Source organism: Aphelocoma coerulescens, chromosome 2 (assembly GCF_041296385.1).
Source record: "Aphelocoma coerulescens isolate FSJ_1873_10779 chromosome 2, UR_Acoe_1.0, whole genome shotgun sequence".
Lineage (NCBI taxonomy): Eukaryota > Metazoa > Chordata > Aves > Passeriformes > Corvidae > Aphelocoma > Aphelocoma coerulescens.
In genome coordinates this window covers 3,683,899-3,698,627 of record NC_091015.1, presented here as the reverse complement: position 1 = coordinate 3,698,627, position 14,729 = coordinate 3,683,899, and the positions used below count along the sequence as shown (strand labels likewise).

The window sequence follows — 14,729 nt, the reverse complement described above, 5'->3', positions numbered from 1 at the left end:
ATCTCAATAGCCAGGGGCACAGGGTACTCTGGTCAGATCCCCGAGCTGAAGAGTGTCACCATAGTCTCAGCCTTAATCGTGTAGGTGTAACCTGAAAGGAAAGGCTCAGCTGATGAATGTCCCGCCCCAGACACTGCCAGTGTGAGAGATTCAGCTTCTCTGAGCAGCTGCTTTTTTTTTTCTTTTTTTTTTTTTTGTATTTTTGCGTATTTTTTAAAAATTGTTTTATAAAGTTTTATGCAGAGAGCGCCGTTTTACTACAGGCACGCACGTGGTTAAAAGTCGCATTAGCACAGAATTACTCGACTGCAGATAACTACGCAGAGCTCTTTAAAAATAAAAGAAATAACCATAAATCCATTCCCTCTCTAAGAGCTGAACACTCCTTTCTTAAATATTTTTATTACTATTTTTTAAATTTTTTTTATTTATTTTTTTTTTTTTTAATTTAAAGCAACCACCCAGCCGCTCGCTACGACCTCTCCCCATCCCAAATCCCTGCCCAGCTTCCTTCCTTCCTTCTTCCCTCCCTCCCTCCCTTCCCAGGGGGAGGAGTTGTCCCCGCTTCCGATGACATGGTACCCACAGCAACATCCCTGCGGGCTCCGTCGCCGTGCGGCCACCGCGGGCAGCGGCGATGCCGCCGGGCTGCCATGGACTGAACAGCATCCCCGCCCCCCAAAGCCGCTTTTTTGGGGCTAAAACATGGACAACGCCTTCGTGGAAGAAGTGGCCGCATCACTGGTGAGAGAGTTTCTCAGTAGAAAGGTAAACTTGTCTCGATTTTGTCCCAGCTGAGCCCCGGTGGGGATGGCACTGGGGAAAATGGGAAGGACTGGAAAAATTGAGGGATGCTGGGGGACTTATTCCAGCCTGGAATCAGCTGGATGTGAAGGGTGGGAGGCTCTGGGGTGAGCAGCTGGACTACATCTCCCACAGTGCCCTTTCATTCCCGGCGATGGAGCCGCTTCCTCCCGCTCGGGGAAGCCCCATCCTTGCTCGCACAGGGCTGCGAGACTGGAAATTAAATCAAGAAACGCACTTTCAGTTTGGTTTTTCTTGTTGTTTTCAGTTTCAGTTTGGCTTTTTGATTTTTTTTTCTTTTTTCTTTTTTTATTTTTGTCCTTCCTGAGTTACCTGTTTTGATGTTGTCCTTCTGTTTGCAAGAGGTATACAAAACCTAATTTTTAATTTTTTTTTTAAGGCAGAAGGTAACAGTTTTAGAGAAACTGTTCAGCTGTATTTTCCCTCCCAATTTTCAGCAATAACTCAGCAGAAAACCCGTTTTTTAGGGGGCAGGGAGTTGAGATAAAGGTAGGAAAGAGGCCATTGTATCTGTCACAAATTTAATACTATAAAGGGAATTTTGGACCACACAGGGATATGGGGAGTGTGGGATTGAGCAGACTGAAAACCACTTTTGCATTTCCGTGTAGCAGTGCCTATAACCTTGTATTTCTGTTAAATCCTAGGGAAATACTGCTGATGTCAGACTCCCAGTGTCAGGAATGAGTTGTTTCATATCCGAAATTAAACAGCCACTGTCTCATTAAGTGCTGCACAAACCTCAAACTCATGTTTTGCATCCTGTCTCCAAATTCACATTTTCAAAACAAGGGGCACTGATAATCCTTTGTGCTTCTGCTTCCCCCACATCTTTCATACCCATCAGAGCCTACAGGGATAATGATCCTTTATTTACCACAACTTGCCCTTAATTTCATAAATCTGAGGCAGACACTCTGTCAGCAGAAAAATAAATCCTTTGTTGTGACAATAACTTCTTCAAAAGGAAGGAATCAGGGCTTTCTCTCTCAAAATAGTAGTCTTGTGTTGTACCACTTAAATTAGTTTGGGATCCAACTCACAATAAAGCAGCCTCTTCTCCCAGAAAGTGAGATGCACATAGATTTTGTCTCTGAGGTGCCCATGGGTGCTGACCACAGACTGAAAGCCAAAGTTTGAAGACCCCAAACCAGCTGATGCTGTGGAGATCTGACTGATTTCCAACCTGAAGCTGTCTGGAATGACTTCAGCTCAGGGCCCTTCATACCAACCATCAGTCTTAGGAGGCTGTTTAGCAGCTCAAGTCACCTGCAAAGAGGCTTTTGTTTTTCTGTGTTCAGCAATTTCCATCTCACATAGCACCTTAATTACCTCCACATCCGTGGGCTGTGATAATTCAATATTGTACCATTACAGCACAGGTTCTGAGGGTTACCTGGTTACCAATTGCTGCCATCCACAAGTTTCATGTCACACCAAACAAAACTGGGTGTGAAAGATTCGGGGTCTGACACTTTTCCTTCTCAGGGTTTGAAGAAAACCATCACCACCATGGACCGGGAGCTTCCCCGCTCTGCCCTCAGCATCAATAACAGGAATGAGCTCCGGAATGTCCTGCACCTGCACTCCTTGTACAAACAGAACAAGGTGAGGCAATCCATGGTGCTTCCCAAATTGTGGAAGTATCCTTGCATGCCCATTTCTACTTGTAGCTTTATACATGGCACAGCAGACGAAAATTACTCTCTTAGCATTTATTGTCCTTTAAAATTCAATATGAACAGGTCACTCGTGACTTGAGGCACCACGATGCTTTTGGTCAGCAGCCTGAGATACCTTCATATAAGTCAATAAATGTCGCTTCAAAAAACCCTCTCCCAGTGTAGAAAAGATGCATTCAAGCACACTTACCACACTTTGGAATACTGAGATAAAATGAGAGCCAGAAATCGCCGTGACAGGTTGCTTTTTTGTGTCGTGCTTCCTTCATTTAACACAGCAGCACCTTGAGCTCTCGACATTCTCTAGCTGCCATCTTCCAGTTCCCTGGATTGTTTGTACAGTCACACCTGGGATACACCCCCAGGTAACTGTAGGAAATAGTTAAAATGTTCAGTTGCTGTACAGGGTAAAAATAACACCCTGCAGCCAGCGTTTCAATAGTCACCGAGAGCTTTATTTCTCTTTTTGGCCAGGCAAGGGAGAACCCACTGAAAACACTGCTTGAAATTATTACTAATTACTTCCTGGAGCACCGTGGGACTTCCAGGAGCACGGGTTCCAGCTCTGCTCTGTCAGCTCCTCAGAGTAAGAGCTCAGCATCCCACCCACCCGACCTCCCGCATGAGGACCATGGCAATGCTAGTGCACTGGATGAAAGCAAAACTCAGGCCTCCAGGTACAGTCTGATTTATTTCTCTTTGCCCTGTCTATTCACTTAGTTTTTCTTAATTAAGGGAAATAGTGTTAAATGTTTTATCATTTCTTCAGCTCTACCACATTTTTATTAGTTATCCTCGTAACACAAAGCTGAACTTTCCAGGTTATTAAAATCTCCTGTGCAAGCCACCCTTCAAAAATGATCTTTTGTGTTCCCTGACAATTCTGAAGGCTGATAAACTCAGTTGCATCTTGCAGTCACTGAAGTACGTAGAAATAGGAGATTTCATGCCTTTTAAATTGGAAATACTCAGATTGAAGCAGGTTTGGAGGTGAAACAAACCCCCTGTGCTCAAAATACAGGTATATTCATGGCTTACATAGGCAAAGGTTTACTGTCTTAAATTCAGTGTTGTTACAAATTGTGTAGGTTCAGATCTTGCAGAATACCTGAAAATAGCATGTAATCAAGTTTTTCATTTGTTAGTGCCTCAAAGAGGAGGATTAACAGCCCTGTGCCTCCATAGAAAGCTTTTAAAATGGTCAGAGAAGTGTAATTCACCTTCCCAGCTCCACTCTCAGGGAATTAATCAGGTTTTATTCTTCATCCTAAATGCAGCATGCTCAAAGGAGCCAAGTCTGAGCATCAGTGCTTGAAAAAAAACCCATGAAGTCATTTCTTATTGGGGAAGAAAGCCAAGATGTTTTAAGTTGAGCTCAGAAGGAACACTTGAAAAGGAGGCAGTGCAAAGGCTTTTTTCCTCTTTTCTTTTTTCTTCCTCTTTTTTTTTTTTTTTCCTTTTTTCTCGTCCTCTTTTTTTTTTCCCCCTTTTTCTTTCCCTTTTATGGATCTCTCCCACTGAGGAGTCCCTGACACTGCTCTGTGAGGGCTCAGCAGTGCCCAGCAGTGTTAACATTGGAAGGAACCTTAAAGATCATCTCATTCCACCCCCTTCCTTTATCCCAGGTTGCTCCAAGCCCTGTCCAGTCTTACCTTGGACACTTCCAGGGATGGGGCAGCCACAGCTTCTCTGGGCAACTTCTGCCAGGAGCTCACCATCCTTAGAGGGAAGAATTCCTTCCCCAATCTCCCATCTAACCCCTCCCTCTGTCAGTTTAAAGCCATCAGCCCTTGTCCTGTGGCTGCAGAGTTGCCATAAAAAGGGTTATTGTGGGCAGGTTGAGAGGTTGGCTCAGCCACGATCTTTTTCAGCCCACAAACAACCAGTCAGGGAAACACCACAGCAAAGCACAGCTCTGGATCATCCTCACCACTGCCATCCCCTCTGGGCAAGGGAAAATCAGGGATTGCCAAGGTCAACCAGCCAGTGCCTGAAATTAGTTTTGATTTCAACTACCTGGGTAATTGTTAACGATGCTTTCAGGGGTGGAGAGTGTAATCAGACAGGACTCTGCACAGTTCCTTATTAACGAGTCTGCTTTCCTTTTAACTTTCCTTTTGGAGGTTTGTGTGAGTGTCTGTAACTGTTAAATGAGTCTCTTAAGCCAGCACCCCTTGGCAATGAGGAGTTAAGTGCAGCTGGGTCAGGAGTAGCAGTCCTTACTTTTCCTGATGATTCCAGAGGCAGATCATGCTCCCTGAGATGGATCATGCTCCCTTTATTTACGTGCACAGCGTGTCCTCACAACACGAGACACACACCTGGAAAAATGGGTTAAATAAAAGGAACATTTTTGTGGTACAAGATGTTTCAACTTATGGACTTGCTTTACAATGAATTAGGATGGAGGATGACACCCCAGAGTGAAAAACAAATTCAGGGGCTTGTTTCCTTGTGTTAAGGAAGGCGAGCATTTTTGGGTTACACAGAACATAAATTTATACCCAGAACTCAGTAAAATAATTTCCATCACAAAAGTGCCTTTTTTTCTGGACTGAAATAAGTGTTCTACATCTCAACAAAGAGTGAGAGAGGTCAGTAAAGTCAGTCTAAGTTACAGGAGAACAGAGGATGTGAGCAAAAGTGTTAACAAATTTCCAAACAGATGGAGAAGAAACGGGAGCTGCTGGTTGTAGTTTAGGACCTGTCTGGTATAACATATAAACTGTGCTTTCTACTATGATACTCAGTCATACAGTCACAGAATGGTTTGGGCTGGAAGGGACCTAAAAGATCATCCAGTCCCAACCCCCTGCCATGGGCAGGGACACCTTCCACTATCCCAGATTTCTCCAAGCCCCGTCCAGCCTGGCTTTGGACATTTCCAGGCATCCAGGGGCAGCCACAGCTTCTCTGGGCACCCTGTGCCAGGGCCTGCCCACCCTCCCAGACAAGAATTTCTTCCCAATATCTCATGTAAATTTCCCCTCTTTCAGTTTGAGCCCATTTTACATCAAAATATGTAAACATGAGATTGTGTTACTCACAACCAATCGTGGCACATAATAATGATACTGAAAGAATGTCCTCAAGTCCCACATCCAGGTGTTTGAGTGACAAGTGACTGCATTTGATTACCACTCCGAGATAAACTGTTGCTTAATTTGACAGCAGTGCTTTACTTAGCTGGTTTTATTAATCTACTTGTGCATTACTTTGCTGTTTCAAGCTGTTCCTCTTTCTTCCCTCTAGGTATGATGTTGAGAATCCACTGGATAAAATCCCTCCACCCAGAAAACATCAGCACAGGAGTGAAAAATGCCACCCAGGGACAACCCACAGCAGTAACTTACCCTGTGCTTGGGACAAGAAGTTAAAAGACAGTCGAGAGGATTTAAAAGCAGCTCTGGTTTCTGAGGAGCTGAAATCCACAGGGAAGGAGAAGCCAAGGCCCAGGGCTGGTCTCACTGCCAAGGGAATGATGGCTGGACCAGTAGCAAGTCCACCAGAGGTGATTCCCAACACTTAACAAAGTATTTGGCTTGCCCATGGATTTTATTTCCAGCCTGCTGGGATAAAAATCATTTGCATAAAGTATTCAAATGACTTCTGCATGTTAATCCATTAAATCTGCAGGCTGAAAAGGTGCAGTGAGTTAGGGAAATTGTTCTGCCTAATTGAGAATTTCAGATATAGACACTGTAGGCAACTGCCCCCTGCATGTCTGTGATCTCAGGTCACCAAATTCCTGTATAAATCTTTCCCATACTTGAAACCTCTTGACAGATTTGGTTTTCCGTTTTCCTATGAAAATTGCTTTTTTACCTTCACAGTATCTGTTTTACTCTGGTTTTCCAAGACCCCACATTTAATCAGTGGCAGTTTGGAACTGGAAATTGCTTTCAGTTCGAAATATGTTTCAGAACTGATCAAATCAGACCATATTCCATCAAGAAGTGCTCTCAAAACACAATTAAGAATTTCTTGCCCTTTTTATTTTTTTCCTTTATGTGGCTTTTATATAGACAGGGACTTTTCCAATGTAAAATTAAGCTTGTAATAATGAGAAATTTAACTATTTTAACTGTGACATTTAGATAATACTGAAGAGCATGTGGAAGTTAAATGAATTAGCTGGGTTTTTATAAATATCTCTGATTTAAAAAAAAAGGCCAGTGGTAGACAGCAGTGAAATATCTTATGTATCTTGATTTCCTGAGTTGTGTACAACCCCAAGATAAGCTTTTAGGAGGTGTTTTGCTGATTTTCTTGGGTAAAGGAAAGCATATTTTAATGGAATGTAGCATCTTTAATACTGGTCAAATTTTAAGTGAAAGTGTTTGTCTTATTTATTACTGATTTTTTAAAAAATCTGATTTACTCCAGAAGCTGTTTCCTAATAACAAACAAATTGTTTAGCCCAGAAATCACTCCTAGAGCTTTCCTTTTCTTCTCATGTTTATTTAAAGATGGTAAAATTTTAATCTGTGGCTGTCATGGCACTTTTTTCCAGGATCCCCAAAAAAGGAGGCTTTCCAAACGATCCACGAGCATCAGCAGCACAGCACAGCTCAGGGGTGAAGGACATCTTGAAGAACAAGACCTGAGTGTCCCAAGCACTGATTTTCAGGAAAGCAAAGCATCTCCAACAAAATCAAACGTGGAATTTGCATCAAAAACTCTGCCAAGCTCACACACCAGTTCTGCCTCTGAAAAACCAAGGAACAGCCCCAAAGATCCAGATGACTTTTTTTCCAAGCTGCTGTCTGAGAGAGAGAGGGCCAAGACTGAAGAAAGAAAATCACTTCCAAGCTCTGGTGCAGACAGCAGTGAAAAAAGCCTTAAAGTGAGTGCCCCTCACAGACATTCAGGGGCTGGGAGAGAAAAGAAGGAGAGATCCCTCAAGAAAACTGAGAGTCGGTTGTCAGGTCACAGGTGAGAGTATTTCTGGGAATATTATGCTAAACTAGATTTTTGTTATTGTTCTGCACGATTTCATAATGGTACAAAAGTTTTAGAAGTGTCTCCTGTGAGCTCCAAATACATTTTTTTGGCTTTTCTCTCCCTTATATTCTTAATTGATCTTTTTTTAATTTCTTTTTTTTCTGGGTGAAATCAAAGAGTGAGAGGCATGGCATTTTGTTTATTTACACACTAAAACTGCGGCCAGATTTCTTAAAATTATTATTGCTATTTTGTTTTCCAATTTAATTTCTTGTAAGCCTGAGATACCACGTGTGGAGGCCCTGTTGAGAAGGAAGACCTATACATTAGGTCTCTCCACATTTATGTTGAGGGCTGTGGGAATTATCAAATTGGGGATGTGCTGGAGCTGCAGGTGGGTCAGGAGTGGCACTTGCTTCCTCTCTGGAACCAAAAATCAGCTGAGAAAGAGCTGCAAGCATTACCCAGTGCATTGGCTTGTTTAATTTGTAAAAGACTACTGTGTAATAGGGCAAAGTACAACAGTCTAAAGTCTTAAAACTCTGGTTTCATACAGCTTGACTGGGCCTCCAAGGTGGTGCTGCCCCATCACTTCATCCTTTCCACTCTCAGGATGGTTTTTTACCTCACACTCAGCATTAATTGAGGTGGAGAAGAGAGCTTCAGTGGCCTTTGGCAGCTCCCTAGCAAAGCTGAGAACATTGAGTGGATTCCTGGTATTTGATAGTCAGTGGATAGTTCATTGAGGACAAGCCTCAGAGGCATGGTGGACTGGATGGAATTTTTTGGGAAAACTGTTGAGAAAAGCCAGTAAAAAAGTCTTGTACAAACTTCACTTGCTAAGGGCTGGGTCCTACACTGGGCTCACAACAATCCCAGCCAGCCCTGCAGGCTTGGGAAAGTGTCTGGAAAGCTGCCCAGTGGGAAAGGACCTGGGGTGCTGGTGACAGTGGCTGAATGTGAGCCAGGAGGGACCAGGTGGGCAGGAAGGGCGATGGCACCTGGATTGGATCAGGAATAGGGTGGCAGCAGGAGCAGGGCAGGGATTGCCCCCTGTGCTGGGCACTGGTGAGGCCACACCTCCAGTTCTGGGGTCACTTTTGGGTTCCTCACGACAAGAAGGACATTGAGGGGCTGGAGCGTGTCCAGGGAAGGGAATGGAGCTGAGAAGGGGCTGGAGAATTCCTGAGGGAGCTGGGAAAGGGGCTCAGGCTGGAGCAAAGGAGGCTCAGGGGGGACCTTGTGGCTCTGCACAAGTCCCTGACAGGAGGGGGCAGCCGGGGGGGTCGGGCTCTGCTCCCAGGGAACAGGGACAGGAGGAGAGGGAACGGCCTCAGGCTGGGCCAGGGGAGGTTTAGTTTGCATATTAGGGAAAATTTCTTCCCTGAAGGCATTGGGACAGGCTGCCCAGGGCAGTGGTGGAGTCACCACTCCCAGAAGTTTTCAAAAGCTGTGTGGATGTGGCACTTGGGGACAGGGGTTAGTGGTGAACATGGCGATGCTGGGTTACTGGTTGGACTCGATGATCTTAGAGATCTCTTCCAACCTCAGCAATTCTGTAATTCTGTGGTTCACTCAGATGTAGTTGGACATGCTGACACCTCCCAACCTTTGGCAGGAAGAGCTGAAAAGGAGAAGCTGGGCTGGAAGGGGGGTGACCCACAGCACAGCACACAATGTGCTGCCATCCTGTGCTCCGTCCCTGCAGGGAGAGAGTGAAACAATTCCCTCAGAGCTGGTTTGGTCTCAGCAGGAGCAGGAGAGGGAGCCCTTTCCTAAGCAGAGCCTGTTGGCAGAGGAACACGGGTTCACTCCTGGCAGGCAGCGTGAGTTAGAGCCAGCAGAGCCTTGGAATCCGTGCTGAGCTCTGAGCTCCTGGAAGCGCCCACAGGATCCAGCAGGGCTGCTGAGACTCCTGGAGTTAAGTGGACGGAGCAGAGACTCCAAATAAACATCCAAAGTACAAGGCCTGGCTATTGCGAGACTTTTATTTCCCTTCAGCCAAATCCTGCAGTGTTTGAGAGCCCTGCAGATTTTGGCCAAAGTGATTATGCATTTTAAAGAATAAAAAATTACAATGTGGGAGCAGATATTTGTCTGGATCCTCTTCTGTTCTCTGTTACCTGACATAAATGCTAATCTAAGTATTTAGATGAGTCGCTGAAAACCTCTATAATATTAACCACAGCTGGTTCATTCACAGCATCTGCAATTCTGGTTTTGTTTCCCATAGAAAACTAAAGATAAATCTTATTTTTCCTTCCATTTGCTTTACCTTTTCATTCTCTTTTCTCCCATGCCAAAAGTGCTGTTGCAGCATAGTCTGCAGGCATCCTGTCCACACATAGCAGAAAAAATTGGAAGTAAAATCACTGCCATGCTTTAAAAGAATACCTGGCCATCAAAATATCCTGGGGAAATGCAGATGCACAGCATTTTGACTCACACCTTTTAATGAAAGAAATTACAGGGGTCAGCGATGGTTCTTTATGTCATAATTGTATTTTTTGCCGTGTCCTGAGGGGTTATTTCATAAAAAAATACAACATGGTGTAGAGTTTGCATACCTACCCAGATTCTACAACTGTGTTTTTTTAGAATTTTTGTTTTTAATTAATCCAGAAGAAAAGCAATATACAGGTGGCAGCAAATCTTCATTTATCCCCAGCTGTAAGCAGACAGCAGCCAATTTAATTTCTCAATTCACAGAATCCCAGCACACCAGGTTGGAAAGGACCTCAAGGATCACCTGGTCCAACCTTCCCTGGCAAAAGCGAGGTCCAGACAAGGTGGCCCAGCACCCTGTCCAGCCAAATCTTAAAAGTGCCCAGGATTTGGGAACTTAACACTTCCCTTGGGGGATGGTTTCAATGGCTGGTTGTTCTCTTGAAAAATTTTCCTTTTTCTCTCCAATGGGATTATCCCCAGGGTCTATTTGTACCCATGGCCCCTTGTCTTTTCCATGTGATTCCTTGGAAAATGGGAGTCTCCATCTTACTTGTAGCCAGACTCTAAATGTTGGGATGTGGTGATGTTGTACAGGCAGTGCACACACATTTATCCAGAATTATGTCAGTGATTCCTCCATGCTCCTTCACAGCAACTTCATTTGACTTAACAAATTAAAAATGACATTTATGTCTCAGTGCCACTTCAGTGGAGAATTTGAAACCCCTTTCAGGTCATTTTGATGTTGTTGTTTATGGTTCATCTTCAAAGGAGTATTCACCTGTTGTTGTTGAGTCCCTGTTCCTCTCAGTTGTGTGCAAGGCCAAGTGAAATGTGAATTACTCACTATGTTTTTCGTTTTTTTTTCTTTTTATTTAGAGATTCTTAAGGGAATAAAAATCTAAATTTAAAAGTACCCAGTCCAAGTGCCTTATCCACGACTCCAACAAAAACTTGCTGTATCTGTGGTTTCTTAAGATCTGTAGGAACTTGGGAGAGATGATGTTGAAGGAACAAACTCAGGTCACAGATAAGCAGATTATTAAAGGCTTTCCTGAGTCTTTTATCCTGGCCAGAGCCTCGAATGGCAGCAAGGAAAGGTTCTCTGCTTCCTTTGATATCTTGAGGTGGGGTTGGGCCATGTGGCCTCTAGATCATTCTGTGATTCTCCTTAGTGCTGAATATTTATCTGGAAATATTTATCGTTAACCTGAGCACACAGAAGGAAGAATGAGTGGAATGGAATTCATGATCTTTAGAAATTGTAAAAATATAAACAGGTGTTGAACTTGATGCCTGTCCTTGTGTTAAAGACTTTCTATTGCTTTTCCAGAAAAAACCCACGATGAATAATGACTTTTTTGGGAAGGTTACATGGGGTTAGAAGGTCAAGATTCCCCGTTTCACAGCTTGAGCAAACAAAACTGGGGAAAGGCAAGAAAAAGCCACTTCAGAACAGTTGAGAAACAATTGTTTGGTCTTGGCTACAGAAACGTGTTGGAGTTGCTGCTCCTGCAGCCCCTGAAGTTGAAGTGTTTTCCTAATTTTCCATATTCCTTTAAGTCTATCAGTGCAAAGTGTGGTGGTGCTGTGGAAACCCTTCAGTTGTCAGCTGAATAAATAATTTCTAGATGAGTAAATCTGAGCTGGCAGTTCTGCAGTGGGGTGGAACCACTTTTGCTGAGTTAGATGGGCAGATTTGGTCTGTACAGCTCCATTTCTATTCTGGTAGTTAAGAAGAACATGTGGTGCTTGAAATGGTTTTCACCTATAGAGCCAACCAACTTCCCTCCCCCAGTTTCAAGAAAAACAGCATAAAATTAGAGTCAGAGCACTGAAATCAGAAAAAAAAGGGTAAAACAGGACTAAGGGAACAAAAAGACTATGCAATCAGGACCTGAAGTTAAGGATATTTCCTGGGAGCTCAAAGGGAATGACTCAAAATCAGAAAGGCACAAAGAATTGGGAGTATCGTGACGTCAGGACAGAAATTTCCTGCTGCCATTAGCGAGCAGAGGGGTGCAGCAGTGAATCCCATTGTCCAGAGGCAGAGATCTGTGCAGGTCCAGGAGCAGGGAGGATAACTGATTCTGCACTCATCCTTCTATTGTGAACAACCACCTGAATTATCCCTGACTGCGCCTGCCTTTCCCCCTGTGCCTGGCCACCGGTGCTGGCTGCAGCCTGCCGGGGAGCTGCTGCTTTGCTGCCAGCATTCTGCCAGTGCAGAGGGATATTCCAGGCACCAGGGACTGGTTTATGGCTCTGGAACTTGGCTTCAGGTGCCTTTTCCAACCAAAAGCTGACTCTCTCCGAGGTGCTTCAGCTCCACTACCAGGAAAGTGCCAGTGAGCTCCGAGCCAGGATTTCTCTTCCTGCCAGAGTCTCTCAGCTGAGTTCACCTCAGCTGGGCACTGTTTAGTGCTTCCCATTCCCAAAATATCCCTTGTTGTTTGGTAAGAAGCCTTTTTCTCTAGCAGTGCCCTGCATTCTGACACGGATAGGGTTGGGTTAGGGAATTGCCACAGACACCAAGTGGAGCATTGCTCATATTTCATAGGATCTTAGAAATTACGGATGGAAAAGAACTTTTAAGGTCATTTCTTTCTATGGCAGATGAATCACTGCTATATATATTTATATTTGCTGTAATACTTTTTCCAGGTTTTGTCTGGTCCAGTCTTAGATGACTCAAGTGACACCTCTCCCCTGATAATACATTCCAGTTTCTAGTAGTCCTTATTATAAGGAATTTTTTTTGTTGTATTCACCTTCCATTTGCTATTTTTTGCCCTGTTTCCCACAGCTGAAGTTGATTTTTGACTGGTGTTTCTGTTCCTTGCTATATATCACCTCTGTTAAAATACTCTTAAGTATTTTTCATGTTCCTTTAGGCTTTTTTTTGTCTAAAGCTTGTACTGTCTGCTAAATATTTTTCTCTTTCCCGCTCTGAACTTCTGCTGTTGTTTTTCTGTTAGGTTTTATCTATTTGTTTTTTATTTCCTCCATGTATTTAAGGGTTTCTCTACCATTGTCACACTGTGACTCTCACAGATAACAGGGCAAGAATGGTCACCTTCTGCTCCTGGCCTGGTCCTCAGCATTATAAATCACAGTACAGGTGAACCCATTGTGTTAGTGAAAATTCTGCTTTTTCTCTTTCATATGTTCCAAAAAAAAAAAAAAGGCCCTGAAAACATCTTTATAGAAATAGGAAATCCTTAGAGGAAAAAAATGCAGATCTTCAGAAAAATCCCTTAAGTCCTTTACAAATATATTCAGGCTTGTTTAGTTGTTTTGGGTTTTTATTCTTTTCGATATCTGACACTTTCAAAATATTGTTGTATAAATATTATAAGGACCATAACGCTTTCAAAATAATATTTTGAAAGCGTTATGGTCCTTAAAGGATTGATATTCATGCTCTCTGTTATTAACAGGAATAAAAAAGCTTATTTTCCATGTGAGGACCGAGCCAATACCTGTCAAATACAGATGGTTGAGTGCCTAAAACTGCAAAGAGCCTCTCCTATCTTTTTATCCTGCATCATCCCCAGCCACAATCTGTGCTGACCTGCATTGGGAGATTGGCAGAGAGCATAGGCCATGAGTGTCTGAGCAAGTCCCAGGCAGGATTTGATGTTCCCTTGGTCAGTGTAAGCAGCAACGCAGAGCACAAGCAACCCAGGAGGTTTCTGGACTGCACTGATGGTAATTTCTTGACACACTGAGACAGGAAAATTCATTGCCTGTTGAAGGTTAATACGTGAATGTCTCATTTCACAAGGAATACTGATCAACACTCCAGTTTTAATGCTATTTTTTTTAAAATAAAATTGAATTTCCAAGTCAAAGGAAAAATAGTTCCAGCAAAGTTATGTAATGTACATTATTTACCCTGCAGCTTTGGTTGGCTCCAGTCTTTCCTACTGTGCATTTTGGTGTAAAAGTCGGTTTTCTAGGAATATTCTGTATGGTTTGCCTGGTGGGCTGCAATATTTCAGTGTTACATACAAAATTGGTGCGTAGGATGGGATGGCTTTGTCTAAAATAGCACCTGGCATTTTGGTGAGTAATAAAGCTTTGATCCTGGGAGGTGTTGAGCAGTTCCTAAAAGTCCTCACCACCTGGATAGCTTGTTCTGTGGGATGAGGTCTGAGCTCCCATGGCCGTATCGTTTTGGACTTGATCTTGTTTAAAACCAGCCAGAAACCCTCGGATTATTCCAGGATTCTCAGTGTGTGTGTGAGCAATGCCTGAGGAATTAATTCAGTTTTTCCACCTGTGAGAGGAAGAGGATGCACTGGGCTGGGGTGGCATTTCTAGGAAGTGGGAGTTTAGTCAGAGTGACGAGAGGGCGGAAAGGAACGCGGGGCTGGAGCAGCCCAGGAGTAAATCACGTTGGCACATTTCCTTCCACCTTTGTCTGGGATCTCTGCGTTGTCCTTCAGCCACACTTTGCATCATCTCCAGCTTCCCCCAGTGCTTTGGAGTGGATTTGGAAGCAGGAAACACGAGAATAGTGCAGCCACACCTTCCTGGAGAGAGCAACCAAACCCTCCTGGAGGGCTTCTGATCCCTTACTCCAGGGAGTAAGTCTGGGTTTGACTCTTACAGCCAGCAGCAGAGGAACGTCTGTCAAACAAAATGGGCTCATCTGTGGGGAATATGGATTTAACCCGCCCATGGATGAAAGGAAAGGTCATGGTTGCCAAATCAGGAGTGAAAACCTTCAAGAGCCTGGAGTTGTGTAACACCTTTTACAGCATAATGCTTGGACCGGAAAAAAGGACCTAAAATAAAAGTTATGAACTATTGTGACTTTTGTGC

At 43.7% G+C, this 14,729-nt stretch overlaps 1 protein-coding gene across 3 annotated transcripts in view; it reads left to right on the top strand.

The window, feature by feature from the left end:
* The first annotated feature begins 573 nt into the window (after positions 1-573).
* The window catches only part of MINDY4 (MINDY lysine 48 deubiquitinase 4), a 67,009-nt gene continuing 52,853 nt past the window's right edge, over positions 574-14,729 (top strand). For 2 of the 3 annotated variants that reach the window (XM_069006299.1, XM_069006297.1), the window contains exons 1-5: positions 574-768; positions 2,314-2,433; positions 2,982-3,184; positions 5,760-6,018; positions 7,021-7,442. In XM_069006299.1, coding sequence (XP_068862400.1) covers positions 706-768; positions 2,314-2,433; positions 2,982-3,184; positions 5,760-6,018; positions 7,021-7,442 — 1,067 coding nt within the window. In that variant the 5' untranslated portion in view covers positions 574-705. The remainder of the gene's footprint in view (positions 769-2,313; positions 2,434-2,981; positions 3,185-5,759; positions 6,019-7,020; positions 7,443-14,729) is intronic. The other variant, XM_069006298.1, reaches the window with a different exon arrangement.